At 39.6% G+C, this 24,026-nt stretch overlaps 1 protein-coding gene across 1 annotated transcript in view; it reads left to right on the top strand.

Moving 5' to 3' along the window:
* SPTBN5 (spectrin beta, non-erythrocytic 5) overlaps positions 1-24,026 on the top strand; it is a 95,389-nt gene that overhangs the window by 69,280 nt on the left and 2,083 nt on the right. Inside the window, exons 45-65 of the mRNA XM_054069165.1 lie at positions 118-195; positions 1,615-1,787; positions 2,837-2,927; positions 3,534-3,680; positions 5,419-5,556; positions 6,269-6,525; positions 6,705-6,891; positions 9,940-10,152; positions 10,530-10,726; positions 10,938-11,142; positions 11,871-12,065; positions 13,200-13,355; positions 13,867-14,084; positions 15,606-15,795; positions 16,795-16,971; positions 17,137-17,241; positions 18,249-18,869; positions 20,348-20,419; positions 21,890-21,976; positions 22,394-22,485; positions 22,681-22,766. Coding sequence (XP_053925140.1) covers positions 118-195; positions 1,615-1,787; positions 2,837-2,927; positions 3,534-3,680; positions 5,419-5,556; positions 6,269-6,525; positions 6,705-6,891; positions 9,940-10,152; positions 10,530-10,726; positions 10,938-11,142; positions 11,871-12,065; positions 13,200-13,355; positions 13,867-14,084; positions 15,606-15,795; positions 16,795-16,971; positions 17,137-17,241; positions 18,249-18,869; positions 20,348-20,419; positions 21,890-21,976; positions 22,394-22,485; positions 22,681-22,766 — 3,685 coding nt within the window. The remainder of the gene's footprint in view (positions 1-117; positions 196-1,614; positions 1,788-2,836; positions 2,928-3,533; positions 3,681-5,418; positions 5,557-6,268; positions 6,526-6,704; positions 6,892-9,939; positions 10,153-10,529; positions 10,727-10,937; positions 11,143-11,870; positions 12,066-13,199; positions 13,356-13,866; positions 14,085-15,605; positions 15,796-16,794; positions 16,972-17,136; positions 17,242-18,248; positions 18,870-20,347; positions 20,420-21,889; positions 21,977-22,393; positions 22,486-22,680; positions 22,767-24,026) is intronic.

The raw sequence follows: 24,026 nt of genomic DNA, 5'->3' as shown, positions 1-24,026 counted from the left end.
CAGTTCAGGTTTTCAATGGGGGAATTTTTAATGTTTTTTTTTTTTGGCATAATCTGCTGAAGTTAGTTTTGCCTTTGTTTTACACTATGTTTATGACTACCTTTTTTCCCTATACAGAAATTCTATGGCTACGTGGAACAGACCGAGAGTTGGCTCAGCAGCAAAGAGGCTTTCCTAGCCAATGAGGACTTAGGGGTAGGTGCTCTGACAAATTACAATTTTATCTGCAACTGGTCTGGAGGAAAGGGAGCTGTGAAGTATGCTGATTTGCTCTGAACCTTCCTGTGATCTTTCTTCTAAATTAACTGCTTATCGATGGTTTAGGATCAGATTTCTTTCCTGGAAACTTTACACAGGATTGGATTCTCAGCCCCAAGTATAATGAAACAGCCCAACTACTCCAATTATAGCAGGAAAATGAGACTGCATCTGTCTAATTGGTCATATTTGACCCGTACACATTTACCAGCAATGTGCAAGTCATCACTGCTGTCACTGCTGACGTAGTGTAGCTTTAAATTACCTACTGTAGGTACCAATAACAGTGCAATATCTGAAACAGCAGTCTGATGCCTGGGTTACAAAAGCCATGCAGCATGCTGGACATATATTTTGATACTTATCTTACCCTGCACCTTATACAGGTAGTGCTACCAAATAAGTTCTCTCTGCAGGAACTACAATTACATTTCAGGCTTCAGTGTAGACATAATTGGTACAAATGGTATGAAAAATATACATTGCTAGTGGCTTGTGTGTGTTTACAGAACTTTCAGCCTGGAGGTATGTATTTACAGTCCCTCATTCAAGTATGTGAGACTTAACAGGAGTCACCCCTTTTCCAGTCACAGTTACCTCAGCAATGAGCACAAAATTCTCTGTACTTCCCCTTCTAATGACTCCTGTAAACACCCAGAAGTCTACAGCGTTTTCTAAGCTATTTGATGTGAGCTTTACTGCTTCCTGTAGAGTAGTGGGAGAGCAGAGTATATTGCAATAACAACATTTTGACACCACTGATTCTAAAAATAGAATGCACAGTGCAGAGGGGCGCTGAAAAGAGAACTCAGTCATTAAACTTCAGATTCACAAATGTTACAAGAAGTCAAATTCTGTTTTTCTTTCCAGATTAACTGTAATGTCAGGCTCCTCTCCTCAAATTCAAATTTGGATCTGAGCTCTTCCGAATTCCATGGGCTGAAACCGAGGCTCTAATTTTAATGTCCTTCTGTGACATGTTTGTTCTCTTAACTCTGATTTTAGTTTGGCAACCCACAGTTGCTTCTAAAATAACATCTGTCTTAAGATTGATTATTAGGAGCTGATGTTTTGTCTCTTGAGAAGTGGTGTATTCCTTGCAGCACCACAACATGCAGAAGAAGCTAAGCATCCAGCAATTAGTCCAGTTCTGACCCTGAAATAGTGGCCTCAGACCATGCCTAGAACATTATTTAGGCTCCACGTCTCAGATTCAATGCCAATAAATTTCAAAGACCAAAAAATTTTCTTGGCAGATTGCAAATGTGTGTTAAACGCCAATTAGATTCTGGATTATCTGTTGTGGATGGAAAAACTCTGACTGAAAGCAGCTTCCCTTTGTTGAATTCTATCCAGGACTCATTGTCTAGTGTGGAAAGCCTACAGTGGAAACACACACAGTTTGAAAAAGCCCTGGAATCTCAGATGGAGAAAATTGATGAGATGGCTTCCTTTGCTCAGCAGCTAACACAGAACAAGCATTATGACTCGGAGAACATCGCCAACAGATGCCTGGCTGTTCTGAGGAGGTGAAGTCAAACCCTTCCCATGTCAGCCACCCATCTCTGCAATGAGACTCCCTCCATGTGATTAATATGTTTAAATGTTTTGAGAGAACCGTAAACTCGTTTCCATTCACTCAGCTGTGCTCCTTGCACTGCAGTCTTGCCAAATTGACTTGAGTCTAATCAATATTTCATTAGGAGGTTTCCAAAAATATAGTTGAGTTCAGAAGGAGAGGGATTCAGAAAAAGGCATTTTTCCTGTAATTCTGTATCCTGTCCTGGCCTTAGGGACAGTGCTGCAAAAAAAAAAAAGGACAGAGGCCGTCTGTGCCACTGAATACTTCATTGTCATTAAATACCATCAAGAAAGGTCATTTGCTACACAACTGCATTTTCACTGTTCTAATGGGGTTAATCTTAGAGTCCAGACCAAATTATCTATTAGGACATTTGCAATTTTTCTGATCGGATGTTGCCCTTTGATGTGAATTACTTTATTTCTCCTAGGGCATTGCATATTTTTCATCTTAAACAAATACTGACAGTAGAAGCAATTGTAGTCAGTGCTGTGGTGGATTAAAAGATGTGCGTAAAATTTATGAAGAAAGACTGGAGATCCTGTATGTTATAAGTGGAACATATGGATTTATTAACGTGATCAAGCTACCTTACACCTGCATTAACATGAATAAAGTGCTGCAGGTCCACATTTGGAAAAAAAAGATGGAAGGATGATGTAGCTTTTTTTTATCAGTGACAAATACCATCATATTCACAGGATTTCCATGCAAGAAATGTGTTGAGTTCATGTGCTCTTGTACCCTGAAAGGCAATAATAGTGTATTCCCCTTAGCAGATATCATATATAAAGAATTTTTGTGTACTTTAAACATACCTGTCTGCTAGTAATCCTTCCTGTAGTGTCATGAGCATCTTATCTGACAGTCCAGGTCTTGGGAGGCTGTGTATTATGGAGGTTTAGATCACGTATGTTTTAGAGATGAAAACTGAAACCCCTTATCCTATCTAATTCAGTCTGTGGCTTTTACCTCACACATCTGTCTTCACCTCAGAAAAGAGAAACTCCTGGAGAATGCTGCTGCTCGCAGACATCTGCTAGAGGAATCAAGACTTCTGCAGAAGTGGCTGAGAAATTCCTTTGAGGTACGATTACATGGCACTCATGGTATTCTGGTATCTTAAAACATACTGTGCTGCATAGATCTGAATTTCCAAAGAGATTTGCTGTGAGAAAAATCAAGGAACTGCATCTGGAATGGGATGATGTTGGGAAAGATGAGGATAAGAATAGTGGGATATTTCTCATCTTTCAAATAACAGTTTCCCTCTAGTCACCAGACGAAATATCTGCTGTGCATTGTAAGCCAACAAAACGCAAAAGAAATAAATGCATTAAAAGGGAGAATGCCACCATTTTAAAACTCATGAGAAGAGACAAATGAGTTCTTTTCTTGTGAGATTCCAACAGTGGGTTAGAAATACTGGTATAATTGCCCACCCACTCTCTCACTGCATGGGGACTATCTCATGGAGACAGCCCCTTTTCCAGGTAAAAGTGCTAGTAAACAGAGATATAAGGATGACTTTATTCTGAAAGACAAGAGAGGCTTAGGGAAGCCTCAGAAGGACAACTCGTTTGTGTATGCACTCATTAGTCCCATGTTTTATACATATTAGAGGAGAGCCTGGCTGGTTGGAGCTGAAGAGATGCTGAAGGTTTTGGTTACTTCTGTTCTTTCTTCCTGAAAGGTGGCTGCTTGGATCAACGAGAAGAATAGCATTGCCCAGGATGATAGCTGGAAGGATCCAAGCAATCTGCAGACCAAACTGCAGAAGCACCAGACTTTCCAAGCAGAGATCATGGCCAATAGAAATCGCCTGGACTCCATCAAATCTGTGAGAGAATCGGGGTTGATATCAAGGGTGTGCAACTAGCATGAAAGACTCTGCAGGCTGTCTGAATTACAGTGATCTCAAACAAATGGGGGAATCACTCCCCTCATTGACACTGTTCATGCTGTCTCTGAGGGGACTGGGAAGCTTATTCTTTTAGTCTATCAAGAAATTTTTATGTCCATCAGTTCCTTTCAACTTCTCTTATTGTCTAGTGTGAGCTTGCTCTCTGTATTTACTGTGCATGCAATGGATAGAGATGGATGCTTTCAATGAAAGATTTAGTCCACTGCCTTTAGAGAATTCTCTTGAGGGTGAATGCCACTTTTCAAGTGTACCTGTTTCTTTCTAGCGAGGAACCTAGCTGACTGGATGCACAAGTTCAACAAGTCAGATAAGATGTATCCAACGAAAAGATCAAGAAGTGTTTTCAAGTGCTGCCTTTGCAGAGACGTGCTAGGAGAGAAATGAGGGAAGTCTGACAATATCTGTCAGGAACTTGGCAGAAACTGGGATCAAATGATTAATTTGGAAGGACAAACTGTTACATGTTTATTAACCATATTTTCAACACTGTGTTGTATTTCGCAATAGACAACTCAGACTCACCTACATCCAGTATTGTAGAAATGCACCCTCTCACACTTCTTCTTTTAAAAACCTTTTAACTCTGCTGTGTACAGACATCACAAGCAGGTTAAAGGGTGGAGTTACAATTCTCTCTAAACTAATCTGTTTTTAAAGAGTTGTTTGCAAAACCTCTTTCTCGTTATTTCTTGATGCTCTGTGTTTTTTTGTTGGGAATAGCTTTAGTAGTTGCTCTGTAGAAGGCAATTAACATCTGCTGTCCTGATGCAGCATCTTTCTCTTGTTGTGCCTCCTCTTCCCCATTGCAAAATGTAGAAATAGTTCAGTTTAGCTTTCTAAAGCAAATTTGGTCCTAGTTTAAGGATACAGCTACAGACTCTTTCACCTTCTACCATCCCTGGAGATGTTCAAGGCCAGGTTGGATGGGGCCTTGGGCAGCCTGCTTTAGTGAGATGTCCTGCCAGTGGCAGGGGGGTTGGAACTACATGATCTTTAAGGTCCCTTCCAACCCTAACTATACTGTGATACTGCCTGATGGAGACCTTGCTGTGTCTTGCTCCCCCTCCCCTTTCTGCCAATCTATTAAGGATCGCAGCTCAGGAACTAGAAATGCAGATAGACTTTTATTATGTAATAACATACTATGGTATACGGTTAAAAGAGGTTTTATTACTTCAAACAGTGATTCACTTGTATAAGGTAGTTCTCTTTTAAAAGACAGGGAAGGGAATACCAAAGGACAGGTAGATGGGCACTTTCAAACAATGATCACAGAATGTGGGACATCATGGAAAAAAAAATGAATGCTTGCAAACTAGGCTTCCTGACAGCCTGGCAACTTTTACGCTGTGTAGCTGTTGCCTAATGAAGATTCCCTTTACCTTTTGTCTTCTAATATCGTCTTCTAGCATTTCAAATGAAATTAGAGTCCACAAAATTGAAAAATCAGTCTCTGCCCTAGTTTCAGTAAGCATTTTGCAATTACCTGGTTTTTGTTTATCTCTGCAGCCTCTATCTCTTATGTCAGGAAGTGAAGTGTGCAGCTGGCCTTTTACAGAGCAGTACCAGTAGACTTTGTTTATGGAGGCAAAAGTGATATGTTCTGGCTCATTCAGCAAAGGAAGAAAAATTTTGACTGTTCTTTCTTCTACAGGAAGGGGAGAAGATGCTCATTGAGAGGCACTATGCCTCTGAAGCCATTCAGTCCAGACTACAAGAAGTGGAAGAGCTGTGGGAGGAACTGCTAGCAAGTTGCCAGGATAAACGGGCCAAGCTGCAGGATGCTTACAAGGTAATAAAGGGGTGCCAGTGGCTAGGTCTTAGTGTCGTTTCCAGAAATATCATGGCTACACATCTCATCTAAAGGTATGTCACTTGATACAATCAGACCTGATTACTCAAGAAAATTAGAGGGAAAAAAAAATGCTAAGTGTGGATTGATTGAACATAATTGCTTGGGAGAACTGGAGATACCTATGGAAGGAAAAGGATTTGTAGGCTATGTTCCCTTCTGCTTTCTGCTGCTAGTTTAAATCAGGATTCCAGAGAGAGATACGGAGAGAAAATGTGTTCACTCACACATGTCTGCTTCCAATGGTAATTTTAGTCCAACACGTTGAGAAAGCAGCACACAACTGCTTTTCATTCTTCTAGCTCTGGACACAAGAATTCTCATGAATTTTAAGTTTTGGATGGGCTGTCAGACACTCTGTGGGTATAAAATAGAGCTCTCCCTTTAAATGGCTTCTTTTGAAGATACCGAGTCCATCATTTGTGCAACACAAGTAAGATTAGCTCTTGATGTTCTCTGCATCCGTTCTTGTGTTCACCCTGGCTGAATTCTCTTTTTTGTTTGAATCATCATCATCTTTGGGAAGAGTATACAGAGCGCTGGGAATCTTCTTCATGTCTGTGTGTAATTCTTACCAAAATTGGCCAAGATTTTTATATCATACTGTATGTTCTAAAGGTTTAAATGGCCTTTACTCTCTGGTTGTCTTCAGGGTCTTAATTTTCAGCGAAGTGTAGAGGATATGGAGAAATGGTTGGAAGATGTGGAAAATGAGTTGAAAGCACCATATAGTAACAATGATCTGGTGGTTTTGAACAGTCATCTGAAGAAACAAAAGGAATTGGAGGAAGATATTACTAGCCATAGGGACCGACTGCAGGAGCTTGTGGTTACAGCTCAGCGGTTCCACAAAGAGAAGCATTTCCTTGCTGATGAACTAGAAGAGAGAGTGGATCAACTGGTGCAGAGGTATGTGAGTGCCTGGCTTCCCTCCTGCTATCTTTTTCCTATTTTTATCAGCCTTTTTCTTCTATGCGTATTTTTTTCTCTTTCCTTCTATGCATCATTCTGGAAAAAAAAAAAAAAAGGCATTTCATCCGTTCCTTATTAATCCACAATCCCCATTGAGTTTCCTTTGAATCTTGCAGATACAAAAGTCTACGTGATCCTCTGCAGGAGAGACGTGGCAATCTGGAGGCAAGCAGACTTCAGTACCAGTTCTTCCGAGATGTAGAAGAGGAGTTGGCCTGGGTTCATGAGAAGCTTCCCATGGCTTCCTCCAGGGATTACGGCCAATCCTTGGCAGCTGTTCAGAGTCTACAAGAAAAGCACCAGGTAATGTCATGTAATAAACATTCTCAGTCTTTAGAATCAAAGAGGGAATACAATGCAATTTGCCTCTGGTAAACTTCATTTGTTGTGCTTTGGCTAACAGGAGTCATGATGCCAGGGTTTGCTCTTATCCTTGTCTGATAGTAATTATATTTTTCAAAAGATGGCTTCATGACTTGGCAACGTGTGGCATTCCATGCTACTTATCATTGCAGTGGGATAAGTAACATATGCTTTTCTGTGGACATGTTGACTTTTTCTGTGAACTGAGTTCAAAATCTCACCTTTGCAATACAAAATAGATCTTACAAACTGATGTGTATCTTGTTATAGCTTCTTTGGGCAATAGATGTCCTAACAAATATGCTTTGAAACTCCGTAAGTACATCCAAGCAAGCTCATTGCTCAGATGTCTCAGGATGAGCTCCCAGGAAAACACCTTTCCCCAAAATTCTTTCTGTTCCTGAGGTAGGGAGTTAATGAGATGGTGATCCTTAGCCAACCTTCATTCAAGTGGCAGCTTTCAAGATAGCTGCTGAATTGTTTTGCAAGGTTCGGATGAGCCATCAGGGAAAGCAGTGTCTGGAACACCGTCATCTCAAATACCAATAAAACAGTGGCTACCTTCCTAATATTTTTTTAATAAGGAGCACCATGTCTTTGTAAACATGAGGTGGAATTAAAAAAAAAAAATCCTGTTAGGTTTCCAGCAGCTATTGGTATTTATTGTTAGCAAATGAAAGCCCATTTAAATGCCAAGTCAAATGCCTCTGGGGAAAATCTGCAATCTGCAATAGGACTTGGAAAGACAGAAGACCTTATAACGGAGGAGAGTCTATGATATAGATATAGATACAGAGAGCTTCAGGTACGCCTGAGAATTTGGAGAAATCTGCATGTCTACAAGTAAAAATCTGAAGTTAGAATAAATTGGAAATATTCTCAGGGTAAAAAGTTAAGATTGCTACAAGTGATGTGTTAGGACAGTGATGAAGTCTCTCAAGAAGTTGATTTATCCTACATGTACTCACAATTCAATGAATAATTGTAAAGTGGGTTTACTTGTATGTTCCGTAATATTCCTAAGTAAGACTGATGGGTATATTCTCGACAGTGTTCACCTTCTTAGTATTCAGTGTAGTTCCCATATTTGTAAAAATTCTGTATTTAAGCAAGATGAAGTTGATGACCTTGAGATTAGACAGTAAGAAAAATAAAGCTTTCTTCCTCATGATTGATAGTATAAATGCTGCTATGTGCGCAATTACTCCTAAAAATTATGAGCTGGTTGACGTGCTAGGGAATTAATTATGATCACAGACAAAAAGAATGTTTGAGCTGAATTAATCTGAGAAAATATTCAGGATAACTGAAGGAACAGTGGAGATACTGCTTTAGACTGTAATTATCTTCGTGTTAATTGGCCAGATCTCAAAATATTTCAATGAACTGAGAGAATGGGAGACATAGATCATAATATCAGTGCATAATAAAACGTCAGCTCTTCCTACTGTTTTTCTTCTTATTCTCCTGGAGGAGGATTAAAATATAAGTTTTGAATTTTCAGTCTTTTAGTAGCTAGCTTTTTTTTTTGATGTTGGCTTATGGGCAAACAAACGTCATAGGTTACATAACAGTCAAGAACTGAACTTACTATTAGTTCCACCCTCCATTGTTTGTCTTAATAAGCCAGATTTTCAAAATTCAGTCCCTGTGGTTTCCTTACCACAAACAAAATTGTGCATGAAATGTATCAACAACAACAAAAAATACTGTCTTGCAAAATTGCATTTATGCACAAATATAATATGCATATGCACAGCTATTTGGATTCAAATGGAGTTTCCCCTCTCTTCCTCCCTCTCCTTTTATTTTTTTTTTTAGTTCATGTTTTTATAAGTTAAGTACTGTGAGTACATGTTCCTAAATGTTCAACTGAAAAGTTGTTCTTCATGTTGCAAGCTTATTATTAATACACAGTACAAGATGCTTTATAATCTTTGCCACTGGATTCCATTCTGCTGGGGTCAGATATGGTGTCACTTTTCAACAACATAGTGACTGTCTTGAAATTAATAGGGGGAAGTCAGAGGCAAGATTAGAATCTGAGCTCTTTACTAGCCAGGTCTGATACTTCAGTTGAAAAACTAGCTCCTCCCCTCAGAGATAGTTTCTCTTCTACATTAACACAACACTCTAGCTTAACTCTGAAACTGCTTGTTTCATAGCTATGAAAGTAAACAGAACAATTCTAGTGCGAGGTGGGGTTGGCAGGGGTGTTGGAAATAGATGATCTTTGAGATCCCTTCCAACACAAACCATTCTATGATTTATGAGTTGTAAAATAGTGGGGTTTATTTGTGCTCAAGATGCTCAGGCATAGTTAGCCACGGAATGCACATCCTCCTACAGACAAATTGATGGCATCACTGAAGCAAATATCACATGAGAGGGTATATGGAGAGATGCATATGATTTTAAAATCTACTGGACTTCAAAAATTAATTTCAAGTAAACTCTTACAGAAATCATTCAGGTAGTTTTCTTCTCTCCTTTTCCTCATGGCTGCCTAGTAAATTGTGTACCCACAAGTGTTTGCAATGATTTTTAAGCAAAGCCGCATCTTCTACAAAGACATTGGCAATGGATAAACACTGATAAGCAGTTGAATTGATTGTTCTTCCCTAAAAGAATTTTAATTTTAATTAAAACACATTTTAACTTGAGAAACACAGAGTAATGTAGTTTAAGTGTGTATATTTCAGTAGGATCTACGATAAGAGGTTTGTGATTTGTTTGAACCTTTTCCCTCTACGGTCTGGGGTGGATACACACCAAGGTCCAAACTTCATGGCTGTATTTGATTTCTATAATCACTCCTTCACCCCAAAAAATTCTCTTCCACTCCATTTCAAGTATTCACTCAGACTTTGCACCTCTGACCTGTCTTCATGTACAGAAAAGAGATTTATAATGCAGTTAGATGACCATATTGTCTGGTTTAAAAGTCTCCATAGATTTGGTTTTGCTCTGTCATTTCACTTTTTCCAGAATTTGGAGAATGAGATAAGCAGTCGGGATGCTTTGACCAAAGCAGTCCTCAGTTCAGGGCAGAAACTAGTAAGAGGAGGCAACTCATCCTCTCGCAAGATAATGGAGCATCTGAAGGAGCTTGAGACTTCTGTAGAAACCTTGAAAGCAGAGGCTCGAGAGAGAAGACAGCGGCTCATGCAGTCATATGAGGCCCATCTCTTCCTGAATGAGGTAAAGAGGGTTCACAAGAGATTTGTCTTTTGTTGCTTAAAAGAACTGATACCTACATTGTTGAATAGATAGATGTGGAAGATAGGAGCAGAATCCACACTGTCCTGTTTTTTTTATATCTGGTAAATATGGAAACAGTAGAGAAATAACAGTTCCTTTTCCAAGTAACTGCAGCGAAGGATAAACAACTAACTGTAATTACTGGGTTCTGGGTACGTATTTTTTTGAATAGTGTCTGCTAGATTGCATTAAAGGAAGATATCTAAGCTGTTCTCTGTTTTCACTAAGGTGTCTCTTTGGGCACCACTGCGTTCCAGTTTTCTTTGTCTTGGCCTAAATCACAGTTGTGTTCAGGCTCACCCCTGTATTTTTTACAGCTGCTGGAGGTGGAAGCATGGCTGGCAGAGAGGAGCTTCATTCTGGAGACCTCTGATTATGGGAAGAATGAAGAATCCACACAAGTTTTACTTCGTAAACTTGAAGCTACCAAGCTGGACATGGATGGTTTCAGACCCCGGATTGAGAAAATGCAGGAGACAGGAGCCAGCTTAATTAACAAAGACAGCCCAGAGAGGTAGGAAAATGAAGTTAGGAGGAAGTGAAAAGAGCAGCCATTCGTATCATATTTCCTGAACTAGCTGATTTTAACAGCTTGGCATAACTCCATGATGTTACCTGGTTTCTTCTGTATTTTGAAGGTGTTGCAAATTCAACCTGTCAGAACAGAAAGTGTTCAGAAAGAACAGCAAAATAAAGACATACCTTCTGATTCTTGTTCTTTGCAGTCCAGCCATACTTTCAAAGCTTCAGAAGATCCTAGCAGACTATCAGTCTCTCCTGCAGAAGGCTGAGACCCAGAGAAAATGCCTTCAAGAACAATTCCATCTCTATCAGTTTGAAAGAGAATTCCAGCTGGTGGATGCATGGCTTTCCAGTAAACAGTCTGTAGCAGAGTCCGATGACTACGGGCAGGACTTAGATGATGTTGAGGTAAAAGAAAATAAAAGGTATTATATGTATTGTGTGGCAAAGCAGGAACATACTTTCTGCAATTTTTGTGTAGCTGCTGACAGTGAAGTACGTTACAGTGACAAAACCCAGTTACCTCTACAGCAAAAACTCAGACTAATTTCTGTCTGCTTATACAGGGCCCTCTGAGGTAGAATCCTCCAACAGAAAAAGCAGATGCATCATAAAGTCGGCTTTCTCTTAGGGTAAAGTCTACACGCTTCACTGCTGGCCCTGATTATTAATTTGGCAGAGCCTAAAAAAATTAGACATAACTGGGGCCATGGTCTTGTAAGAATTTTAGTGGAAAACACTGGAATGCAGCATTCACACCTCTTGCTGCTGATTTCAAAGATAAATTTCTCCTCAGGACACACAGAGCTGAGAAGAATAACTCATGTTTACCTCTCAGCAACTATGGCATATGTGGACAGCCTAACAGGTTATGTTTCTTAGCTTTTGATCTGGGTGGCATCTCTTTGTTAGGATGTGGGTGATTTTTCTCTATGACATAAATTGTTTAATGATCAAGACAACAGAAGCTTTCTTTTGGCTCCAGATCACCTGGATTTATCAAGTCATTTGCTCTAGCAGACTGCAATACATAGCTTTTATATTATAGAGTAGAGAGAAAGTGATTCCTTCTGCCTCTTTCACAGAGGTAGGCAGAATTTCTTATATCTAAACCCATGTCCCATTTTATCTCACAGGTGCTGGAGAAAAAGTTTAAAGATTTTGTAAGTGAGGTGAAACCTCTGGGACATTCCAAAGTTGTCTCCTTAAATGAGTTAGCATCTAAACTAGAGAAGGAGAGCCACAGCAAGATGGACATCATCCAGAAGAGAACAAAGCAAATCAATGAGACATGGGAGAAATTATGCCATGCCATCCAGGCAAGGACAGAGGTAGGAAACACATGAAAGACTGAGGCATTGAATTCCATCTGTTTCCCATGTCCTTCTTCCTTTCCCAAACCAGTGCATTGCTCATGTTAAAACACAAGCCCTGTAAAAGCAATGGGTGTATTCTGTTCTGTTCTTTCTTGATCTATTTCTCTTTATAGCCTCCCTTACCATACTGTTCCTGGCAAGGCTTACACTTGAAAGGTATTTGTCAGCCCAAAGTAATTCTGTTTTCTTTAGTTCACTACTATCTCTGGTTTCTTAAAAAAAAAAGCCAATTTAACGGTTTACTGCTACTAACAGGAGGCCAGCTCTGGCACTCATTGGACTCTTCATTGCACTACTCCAGCTTCTTAAACAGGATGAAAACTCTCCAGATATTTTTTCTGAATTAGTTACTTCCAGCCAAAGAAAAAGGACGTGGGAAAGAAGGTGATAGAGGACACAAAGCCAAAATCTCTACATTTTGGCAGCAATTAGCTGTCAAATCATCTCACCCTTTCTTACAAAACTACAGTCACAGATGTGTTTGGAAAAGCAGAGAGGACACATACAACTCAACAATTTTGTTTGTTTAAAAGTGAATATAAAATATCAGATGTCCTCAACTCTTTCTTCACTGCCATTACATACACATTTTTCTTATGAAGTAGCTCAAGCTCACTATCGCGTCTTAGCAGTTGTAAATGCATGATAATTCTTAATACATTGTTTGAATGTAAAATAGTAGTAGTACATTTTTTAATCCTCTAAAATTCCAGAAAAACTCATTTTCACTCATTGCAGTGTAGGACTTTTTTCCAAGTAAGATTTTTAGGACACTTTCTCTGGCTGAGAGTGCTGCCTTTAAAGGAAAATTCCTTCTCTCCATCTTGATCATTCACCTTAGATAGTTATAAATTGCTCTTTGGAGGCATCAATTTCTTTCCATTGACAAAAAAAAAAAAAAAAAACCTGGGGAAATTAGATTTGCTTAAACACCTTGCTTTCAGGTGACTTATTGGGGAAGGTGGTTCAGTCCTGCTTTTGTTCAGTCTGTACTGCATTAGGACATATTAAGGTTGCCCTTTTTTGTGCTGCAGACACAATGATATTAAATGCTGCAGACACTAACATTAAATTGTTTCTTTATTCTAGAATCTAAGAGCAGCCCGGCAAGTTCACCAGTATGATCATGATGTGGATGAAGTGAAGGGCTGGATGCAGGAGAAAGAGGCAGTGGTGGATATAGAAGATTATGGATATGATCTTCCAGGTGTACAGACGCTTCTCAGCCAGCTTGAGGGAGTAGAAGTAAGTCGATGTGTCATGAAGCAGTAGCAGAAATCATGAACACCAAAAAAAAAGAAAGAGTTGTGTGCTTGAGTTCAAATCATTTCAAGTGTCTTGTTTGCAGGCCAACAAAAAATCAATTTATTGCACCCTGGAATATTCTTTGTGCTTCACAGAAGGGGCCCTTTTCCTCCTGTTTTTAACATTATGATTTTGTATTATCAATGCTTTTGCTTCTAAGGATGAACTCTTCTAAATTCTATTTCAAATTGTTATTGTAATTGCAAAGGTATCATCTGAACTACAAGAGACTTTAGGTCCACACTTATCAAAATAATTAGTGTGTCAATCTAAAGAAGCCTCTTTGATGTTTTGTGATGAACGTCAAAAGGCTGAGGAAAAGTCTTGACAGGGTTGTATTTCCAGCCTCTGTGCAGCCAGTGGCTTGAAAAGATACGCATCATCTTTCAAATCTGCTTTTGGTAGATGTTAAGTGATGGTTTGGTCCATTCTGTTCCTGTTCCTGTTCCAGAGAGATCTAGGAGCCATCATGAAAGAGCTTGAACGGATTCGGGGAGAGGCTTGGCATCTCAGCCGCACATACCCTCAAGTCAAGGAAAACATCATGGAGAGACTTACAGATGTGGATGAGTGCTGGGGAAACCTTGACAAGAAGTTTCTGGAGAGGAAAGCAAGACTCAGCCAGGCAGAAAAAGTGCAACTCTACTTCAATGACTGCAGGGAGCTGATGTATGTGTTTGCCCCTTGTGTTTTGCAGTGGGCCTTATTTCTTGTCTTTCATGTGTAGAATTTTCTAAGTTACAGTGGTCAGTTATTTCACTCTGGTCCCAGGTGCTCCACAGCTTGCTTGCAAATCTCTTTGAATAATAATACATGGCATCCTCTCAACAGCACTTCACAGAATTTACCACACTTCAGAGGCGACCATGCTACTCCATCTCAGCACAGTGTGCATGACAAACCCACATTTTTAGACTGTTTCCTAGACAGTCTTGGAGAATTCAGTCAATCTGAATAGATTAGATAATTTCACAATTCCAATTGAAAATACTGTTCAGTCTAGAAAGATGGGGAAGTCTTTGCTAGAGTAATTTGTATACCTATACAGATGCCAGTGCCCATTTTTCTCATAGTCAAAGTAACTACGTTAAAGATAACTTTCTAGACTAGATAAACATTGCTAAAGTGCTGCAAGTGTTTCGCACTCATGTATTTAGTGCCATTGCCCATATGCACACTCTTCTGTCCATTCTTATTAGTCAGTCTTTTGCAAGTATTCAATTGCCAGGAAATTCCATTACTTTTTTTTTTCTTTTTTGATCTCAATTGGAACAAAATGCTGAATGTTTAAAGCATTACAAATTATACATTTTTGTTGAGATAAATATCTCATTTAGTCTAAATCAATCATGTCAAAGTATCTCTAAGCAGGGGTATAGTATAAAACTTGAAATAAATAATCAAAATATGCTTTAATCAAAGTTGTCAAATTAGACAAAAATGGCAAACCAACATGAAAATACTGTATGTTATCATCTTAATATCATCTTCATCAAAACTGATACATTTATAATGGAAATTGCTATTTTTTTAAACAGGTTTTCTCACAGAAGAAATATAGATATTTTTAGTTGAGTGTAGTTAATGAAAGAGTTAATCCATGGCAGGAGTAGAAATACAAAGACAGTGAAGTGGTTACCACTGACTACTGGACATTTACTCTGCTAAGGGATAGATACTGAGCACAGGTAAATCAGGATGCATTGGTTTATGCCAGCTGAGACTCATGGAGTAGAAAACTTTCCTTTAAAAGCATCTGTCACTGTGCTTCTTTGCATGAATGCTCTGTGTGCGTATTAAGGACTTTCATGCATGTTGATAGCTTAGATGGACACCTTAACATTAAATTTTATACATTAACATGTAAAAAAGTACTGCAAATGTCTGCAGCCTAGGCATTTGCAGTTACCTTTCTTTCTGAGGATTTGAACGTGCGATGCTTCAGTATCTATAGATGCTGCAGCTGCCTTTCTATCAGATTATGTATTGAACAGCATTGGAAATATTATATCAAGTTATAAAAATCTATAAGTACATGAGGCAACCTTCGTCAATATGTTTGTATAGTTTTATCTTTTGTAAGCAAATAAAAATCTGTAAATATGTCTATAGCCATGGGATGTGTACATTCATGAGTATTCGACGAACTCAGATTCCTTGCATTTTTACCATTCTGATTCTATCCTGTAGGGCCTGGGCTAACGAGATGCATGCACTAGTGATATCTGAGGAACTGGCAAATGATGTCCTAGGAGCTGAACTGCTTATCAAGCGTCACGAGGAATACAAGCGTGAGATAGAGAAGCAGTGGCTAAAATATGAAGAAATGCAGCGGGCAGGAGGCGACCTGATGAAGAATGGACATTTCATGTCTGTTGAGGTGTGTTGATGAGTTAAATATTTTACAAACAAAACTGAACAAAGATGACATTAAATATTCAGGAGCCGCAGCTTTACCTCTCTTTCAGAACAGGACAATCAGGTTCTCTGCTATTAAAAGCTGCAGAATTAAAGTAACATGTAGAAAAAGAAAACATGTTTTAAAGTTCTTACTCCTCTAAAGACTGATTTTGAAGCAGACCATAAAAGAATAGTCACTGGATTAATCATGGCTGGGCAGGTGGGTAGGGAGGTACTGCTATTCCACAGAAAAGATGTGCCACATAAATGAGATTTTAGCATTTAATTACACAAGACCTAGGATAAAAAAGCAAAGAAAGCAATCAACTATAGGACAGAATGATGTCCCTGAGTACACTAGGAGATATGTAATTCTTCAGAAATGTTATAGAGCCAAAGGGGCAATAATGTTAAAATTTCTGTACTCCTGTTACCTACGTACCTTTAGACTTTGACCTTTGCAGTGGTCTCAAACTTTTCTTGATAATTTTCAGTAAATCCAGAGATCATACCATCTTCAGAATTTATGTAAGATTACAATACTCCTGTTGTGGAAAGAATTAGAGAACTTCCCAAAGTTTAAGGCTCTCCATTCCTTACTCAAACTCATTTAGCTGGTATGTTGTATATATTTTGATTGCACGGCCATATGTGGATGTATTTGTTGAATCTCCTGGTTCTCACTAGTACTGTAGTATAAATTGCCTGGGTATAAATTTTTATGGGAAAGCATATAGCAGAATATTTGTCATGCAGTGTGTGGCATACACATGCAATCATAATATATACAACATACCTGCTAAATGAGTTTGAGTAAGGAAAATGAGGACTTGCACATCCTTTCTGAACTTTGTTAACACCACAAAATTATCTAGAGGTGATCTTCTGAATCCCAAGGCCAGATTACACATTATTTGGCTGTCACAGAAAGTCTGGTTGAATTTTTCACCACCTGGCTTTGCATATGGTATTTTTCTAGATTGAAGAAAGACTGCTAGAGTTGTCAGAGCTAATGAAGAAGGTAAAGGAGAGCTGGGAAATGAGGAAAGAGTTATATGAAGAAAACTGGGAAATTCAATTGCTCCGCAGAGAGCTAGAGCAAGCAGAAGCATGGCTGGCTGCCAAGGAGAGCTTTATTTCAGATCCTAGCTATGGGGTAAGTAACAATAGTGCAACTATATTGAAATGTCTCTTACCATATACACAGTGTTTGGAGCATGTTCCAGCTTGGGCCTGACGTTAATCACAATCTAAACAGTAATGCACAATCTTCCAATGGACTTGCTTTTGGACTTCGGTATCTGATAATTTTTCCTTTCAGGATTCAGTATCTGAAGTAGAGGAGTTACTGAAGAAACACCATGATTTTGAGAAGATGCTAGCAGCTCAGGAGGAGAAATTTGCTCAGCTCAGCAGGAAAACTAAGGTGAGAAGTAGAAGTTAGATGTGTATGAGACAAGATTATACGGGGGTTTGAATGTCTAGGGCTTAACTCCTGTGCTGAGATAGACTAAATGAGTGACCAAAGCTGAGATACTGCAGTTACAGCAGCTGAGAACAAGACCTGTAGGTGGATCAAAAAAATCCAACTAGCTTGCAAAAGCTCCAGGGGAGAAGTGGAAGTTTTCTTCTGTCAGGACCAGCAAAAAAAGTTGTGTAGTGTGTATTGCTGTGTGAGAAACAAGGTGATCATTCACTACATGGATGGAGAGATTTTCATTCATTCAGGATTTCAATAGGGAGCTGCAGCTACCTGACAGTGCTGGAGGGTAGCAAAGGGCTGAAAATAAAGGCAGACCAAGGCAGACACAGGCGTTTTTCTTTCCAACATCAGAGTTCTACAATGGATTGTTTTACATACCGAAAATATTCAGTCAATCTCTCATATCTCGTTCCAATGATTTTTTTGGAATATTTTCCTGAAATAACCAGCAAAACATAGCTTTTTTTTTTTTTTTTTTTTTAGTATGAGGATAAAAAGTAACTTAGCTGAGCCTGTCTTTTATTCAGTGAATTTCAAATCAGCTATACAAAGGGACAAAGGTCTTCCACTCTATAATTTTCCATGAGAACACCCCTGGGTGCTCACTGTTCCTACAGCAAACTTAAAGAAGTAGTGCCACTGAAAAGAAGCATAGTTTCTCGAGAGCATTTTAAAGACTCAGCCTCTAGAGAAATTAGCAATGGCATTTGATATTAACTATCATCAATGTTCATGGTTTGGTCAACAAAATAATGCTCAGCAAATGGCAATTAAGTTCAGTTCTTACTCTAAGAAGGCCAGTGGAGGTACAGGCCACAAAATTCAGTGCCAGGGAAAAGTGCATTTGAAAAACTGTTACTACTTAAAATTAAAAAAAAAAAATTCTTCAGTAAGTACCCATGAATGCAATGAAGGTAATTTTATAAAAATGTAATACTTGTGTCCTGCAGAGAGAGATGAATCTTCTGAAACAAGTGGACACAGAAGAGAGTGAGCAGAAGGATAAAAGCAAAGTTGTACGGGTTCCATCTCTGAAAAGAAAAGCATCTGACAAAAGGAATACAGCACCAAAAGTGGCAGAGAGAAAGAGCACAACCCCGCTGTCACCTGTGCCTTTACGCAGCCTGTCCTGGAGGGTCCCACTTGAAACTGTTTTCTCCCCTGTTGAAAAGTCTCCAACAACATTCCAACAATTCATTTCTGAGGGAGCCCCAGAAGCGCTGAGCAGCAACGAAACAGAAGTAAAAACTGAAAAGAAGCTTAGTGAGAATACCACTCCAACTACGCCAAAGCCAGTGGGTCCACAAGCTCCACCTTTGGAAAGTCACAGTTCTTTAAGTTCTCCTTCATCTCCTACTCCCACAGGACAGCAACACAGCAGCAGTTTGTCAGAATCTCATGCCACAGGCCTTTTATCACCTCAGGAAGAAAGTGCTAGAGGCTCCTCTTTCTCCAAGGCACAGACAAAACTAATGGCAACTCCACCTGAGCCTGGCCAAAGGTCATTAGATAAATCAGCAAATGTACTGCCATCTAACTCCTCTTGGGAGAGATTAGAGAACGTATCTGTGGTAAGTCCCAGGATCTCTCATCACAAAACTGCTATCTGGTGCTCATTTAAGGAAATACGGGATGTTCAGTATAAAAGTCACAAAAAGCACTATTACAGTGAGTGCTTCAGTGAAGAAACTCAAGGATCTGAACAGCAAGAAGCATTTTATGTGCCTTTGCAGTTGGTACGCTTTCCCAACAGGTTGTTGACTTAAGCAGCTATAACTTAAAAGCATTGCTTAGCTTTATAGCCTAGGTCTTGACAATGGTATTGGTTTCTGGTTTTCTTTCCCAAACTAGAGGTTATTCATGCTACTGAATATTCAGCAGAGCACGTACAAGCCAGGAGATGCTGTCTTACAAAGAGGCAAGATAGCCAATTTACCCATATCCTCTGTGTGAGGTGGTAGTACTTCGTGTCCACTGAGTTTAGAAGTCAAGGGGAGGCAGGATACAGGAGCACCCTTGCCAAAGAGATCACCTGGTGCAAGACTAGAACCACCATGTTCATTCTGGCAAGAATTGCACTGTTAACTTAAGGACAGAAAAAAATTGTTCCTTTCCCCTCTTGTTGCTACCCTGATTTCTACTGGGATAGAGTTATTTTTCTTCCTAGTAGCTAGTATAGTGCTCTTTTGGATTCAGTATGAAAAATGATAACACACTGATGCTTTTAATTGTTGCTAAGTAGTCAACTATGCTAAGTCAAGGACTTTTCAGCTTCCCATGCTTTGCCAGCAAAGAAGTGCACAAGAAGCTGAGAGGGAGTATAGCCAGGACAGCTTAGGCAATCTAGCCAGAGGAATATTCCATACCACATACCATCATACTCAGTATATAAACTGGGGAGGTGGCCTGGGTGGGAAACAACCACTGGCTGGTGATGGGACAGGCATCAGAAATCGACTAGTGAGCAATTGTACTGTGCATCATTTGTTTTGTATATTCTATTATTATCATTAGTTTCTCTCATTTGCTGTCCTATTGGATTGTCTTTATCCCAACCCACAAGGATTACTCTTTTTTACATTCTTGTCCCCATCCCACTGAGGCAAAGAGAAGGTGAGCAAGCATCTGCATGGTGCTTAGTTGCCAGCTAGGGTTAAACCATGGCAGTCACATATCCAAATGTACCAGTACAACACTATACATTGGTGTAACTCAGTATTATTGCAGCGGTAGTATGAATAAGCATAGCAATTTGACTTGTAAATTGTTTTTAATAATATAAAAACAATATTAATTAATTGATACACCATGATAGAGCAAATTCCATGAGCAAAATGTTCTAGAAGGATGTGAATTCTCTTCATTTAGAGTAATATTTCAGAGATGCATCTAACAACCTAGAGAGGATTTCTAGCTGTGCTGTGAAAGTAAAAGTTAAAGGCAGTAGAGATCAGTTTCTCTGAGTAGAATTTATCTGCGAAGACCTTCCAAAATTATAACGTATGTTTAGAGCCATTTTAAAGTTGAACAGCAATTTTCTTGTATGCAGGTTACTGCAGGTCTCCAGCATATGGAGGGAGTCCTGGAAAAGAGAGACCAGCTCCTTCCTGGAAGACAACAGGTAGAAACCAATGCCATCACTCTGGGATAATCTATCTTTCCTTGCGTTATAGTCCAAATCTGGACTTCTTCAGGATAAGCTCTTGCTGAAGAGGAGCTCAGGACTGTGGCTGTAACTCAGTTGCCACTAAAATACATGAATAAGCGCCTACTGACTTTGGCAGTATCTGATCAAGTCCTTAAGAGAAAGAAACAACGGAATTTTTGCCTGTCATGGGAATGATGCAGAACAGGGTCTCTCTACATTTGATGGATTTGTGAACCAGACCCTAGGCTGTGTGAACACGCTAGTTATGTTCTCCTAATTATGTTCTCCTAATTAATTATAAATACAGATTTCAATATATCGACTGAATTGGGGAACAAAATCAATATTAAAACAAACGAACAAACAAACCAAAAACCAGGCTTGTATAGACATGTGATGGTTTGTTGGCAGAGGAAGTTCGTGCTCCCAATGCTTAAAATACCTAACTGTGCTAGAAGAGAATTAACATTTCTTTATATCTTTGAAGAAGAAGTGGTTTGTTTAACCCAGGGCTGAATGAGACTGAAATCTAAATTCTCATCCCAGAAATTATCACTTCAGGTCAGAAGATTAATGATCATAACAGGACAGGAGTGTTTGCTGAGCTATTGTGTGTAAACAAGTTGTCTTTTATTTTTTGTCCCATAGAATATTTCCTCTGAAACTTTTGTCTTGAAAGACCTCTAAAAAATTAAATCTGATCTGAACTACATCTTCTGGAAGAGAACTTTTTCCTCTTTTCTGGATACACTGAATTTAGTCTGCTATGATATGGAAATTCCAACTTACCAAACAAGAAAAACAATGAATTATCTTCCTCGGGAATTTTCCTTCCTTTTATCTGAATGAGCAAATTATCAGCTTGATTCACTTGCATAACAAAATAAGAATATCCACAAGTAATAGGAGACTTCATCCAGAAGGGTCTCATGGCATTAGGCTAACCTTTCACTGGTGCATAGTTGGGGTAGGAAGTAACTGCTTTTCCACAGTGTTCAGAAACTTACTGGGGTAAGTTTAGGAAATAAAGAATTATTCAGCAGCCACATGAGATTGAAACTACACACTTAACAAAACTAGACTGTGACTAGACAAGGGCCAGCATTCCAGATGGGAGGGGAAGAACGGGGCTCTTAGTAGCTAAAAATAAATATAAACTTGATTACCCACCTTCTCTCAAAGATGTTGCTGACCACAACATGGTATAGAGTTTCCTTGCACCATGTTGTAACCTTTGTTCAGCTATGACTCGCAGAAAGACCCTTTCCACATCACCCACTACGAAAGGTTCTGTTTTTCTAGGAGATAATGACTAAGATAGCTTCTGTGATCATAATCTGGGCAGCCCCTGGCTTCCTGTGGAAGTTGCTTATGAAAGATTTCACTACTTCAATAAAACATGTAGCTAATAATTGGATTTTATTACCATTTCTATTCATGTAGCCAGGCTCAAGGTCTTGGAATTCCTTCTATGTAAAACTTGATGGATTAAAGCTTGATTTCTATAACGATGAAAAAGACGCATCTAAGGTAATTTGATTTTTTTATTCATTCTAGTAATCTCTGTATTTACCTATCTAAAAATTCATTTAGAAGAAAACAGAGTTATATTTGCCTTGCTTTCAGGCTGCGCTAATCAGTTCTCTTTCAAATATCAGCTGAGTGAAAATTCAATGATTGTTCATCTGATATGAACTATAAGAGAGAATTATAAGTTTTCAGAAATTTTCAAACATATTCCTTAAAAGAAGTATCTTATTTAAGAATTGTCCTTAAGATATAATGCAATAGACCATTGTTCCTCTGTGGGTTTTCCTCTTCAGTGATCTTAGTTATAAAGCAGAAAAAGATAGTATGGATGTGTAGTCAGCCTGCAGGCTGGTATGGAATTGAATCCTAGCAGAAAGGACGCAAAAGACATTTTGTTATGATTTCATCTTCCTTCAGAACGTATCCACACTCCTGTCCCTCAGCATTCCTGGTGCCCAATGTGAAAGGCTAGTAGATTACGTCAGGAAAGAAAATGCCTTCAGGTTGCGGTAAGTCTGATGGAGAAATGCACTAATAAAAATCTACACAGCTACCTGTACAGCAGCATTCACCTACAATCACCTAAGACTGTATGTGGTTAGGAGGCATAACTGAAATGTCTTACAGTGCTTGCCCCACTCATGAGGACAGCAGGTAGAAGACAAGACTAACTAGTCTTCACCTTCTCCTATTGTTATTTACAGGCTGAGAGATGGGGCAGAGTATTTCTTCGCGGCACCTTCTCAGACACTGATGGAGAACTGGCTTCAATCACTACAGAATAATATAGGTACATTCTCACTTCCTTCAAGAATGAATTGTGTTTTTAACAAGTGATGGTGAGCTGACTAGGGAAGGTGCTCTGCTGGGCCTGCTGTTTGTGGACGAAGGCCTTGTGGGAGATGTGATGGCTGGAGGATGCCTGGGGCATAGCGATCATGAGATGATAAAATTCTCAGTTCTGGGAGAAGTAAGGAGAAGCATCAGCAGAACAGCCACCTTGGACTTCCGAAGGGCAGACTTTGGACTGTTCAGAAGGCTGATTAATAAAGTTCCATGGGAGGCAGTCCTTAAGGGCAAAGGAGCCCAAGAGGGATGGATGCTCTTTAAGAAGGAAATCCCGGTGGCACAAAAGCAGGCCGTCCCCATGTGTCAGAAAATGAGCTGGCAGGGGAGAAAAACAGCTTGGCTGAGCAGAGAGTTCTGGGTGGATATCAGAAAAAAGAGGGAAGTATATGAGTTTTGGAAAAGAGGTAGGCATCTCAGGAGGACTACAGGGATGAAGTGAGATCATGTAGAGAGAAAATCAGAAGGGCTAAAGCCCGACTAGAACTTAAACCAGCCAATTCTGTGAAAGATAATAAAAAAATCTTTCCACAAATATATCAACAACAAGAGGAGACCCAGGGAAGGTCTCCATCCTTTACTGGAGGCAGGGGAGACATTAGTGAAAAAGGACGAGGATAAGACTGAGGTACTCAATGTGTTCTTTGTCTCAGTCTTTAATAGTAAGGTCAGCTGTTTTCTGAGTACTCAGCCTCATGAGTCAGAAGACAGGGAGAGGGCAGAACAAAGCTCCCATGATCCATGTGGAAATGGTTAAAGACCTGCTTGGTCAATTAGACATTCACAAGTCTATGGGGCCAGATGGGATCCACTCGAGGGTATTAAGGGAGCTGTCAGTGGTGGAGGCTGGAGGCTGGCAAATGTGACATCCATTTACAAGAAGGGTCGGAGGGAGGATCTGGAAAACTGCAGACCTGTCAGTCTGACCTCGGTGCTGGGCAAGGTCATGGAGCAGGTCACCTTGAGTGCTATCACACAGCACACACAAGACAACCAGGTGATCAGGCCCAGTCAGCATGGGTTTATGAAAGGCAGGTCCTGCCAAACTAACCTGATCTCCTTCTATGACAAGGTGACCTGCTAAATGGATGAGGGAAAGGCTGCAAATTCATGTACTTGGACTTCAGTAAAGCCTTTGACACCGTTTCTCACAGTATTCTACTTGAGAAGCTGTCTTCCACTGGACAGGTGCACCCTCTGCTGG

Source organism: Cuculus canorus, chromosome 5 (genome assembly GCF_017976375.1).
Source record: "Cuculus canorus isolate bCucCan1 chromosome 5, bCucCan1.pri, whole genome shotgun sequence".
Lineage (NCBI taxonomy): Eukaryota > Metazoa > Chordata > Aves > Cuculiformes > Cuculidae > Cuculus > Cuculus canorus.
Note: the sequence above shows the minus strand (reverse complement) of the source record. Positions and strands in the feature narration are given on the sequence as shown.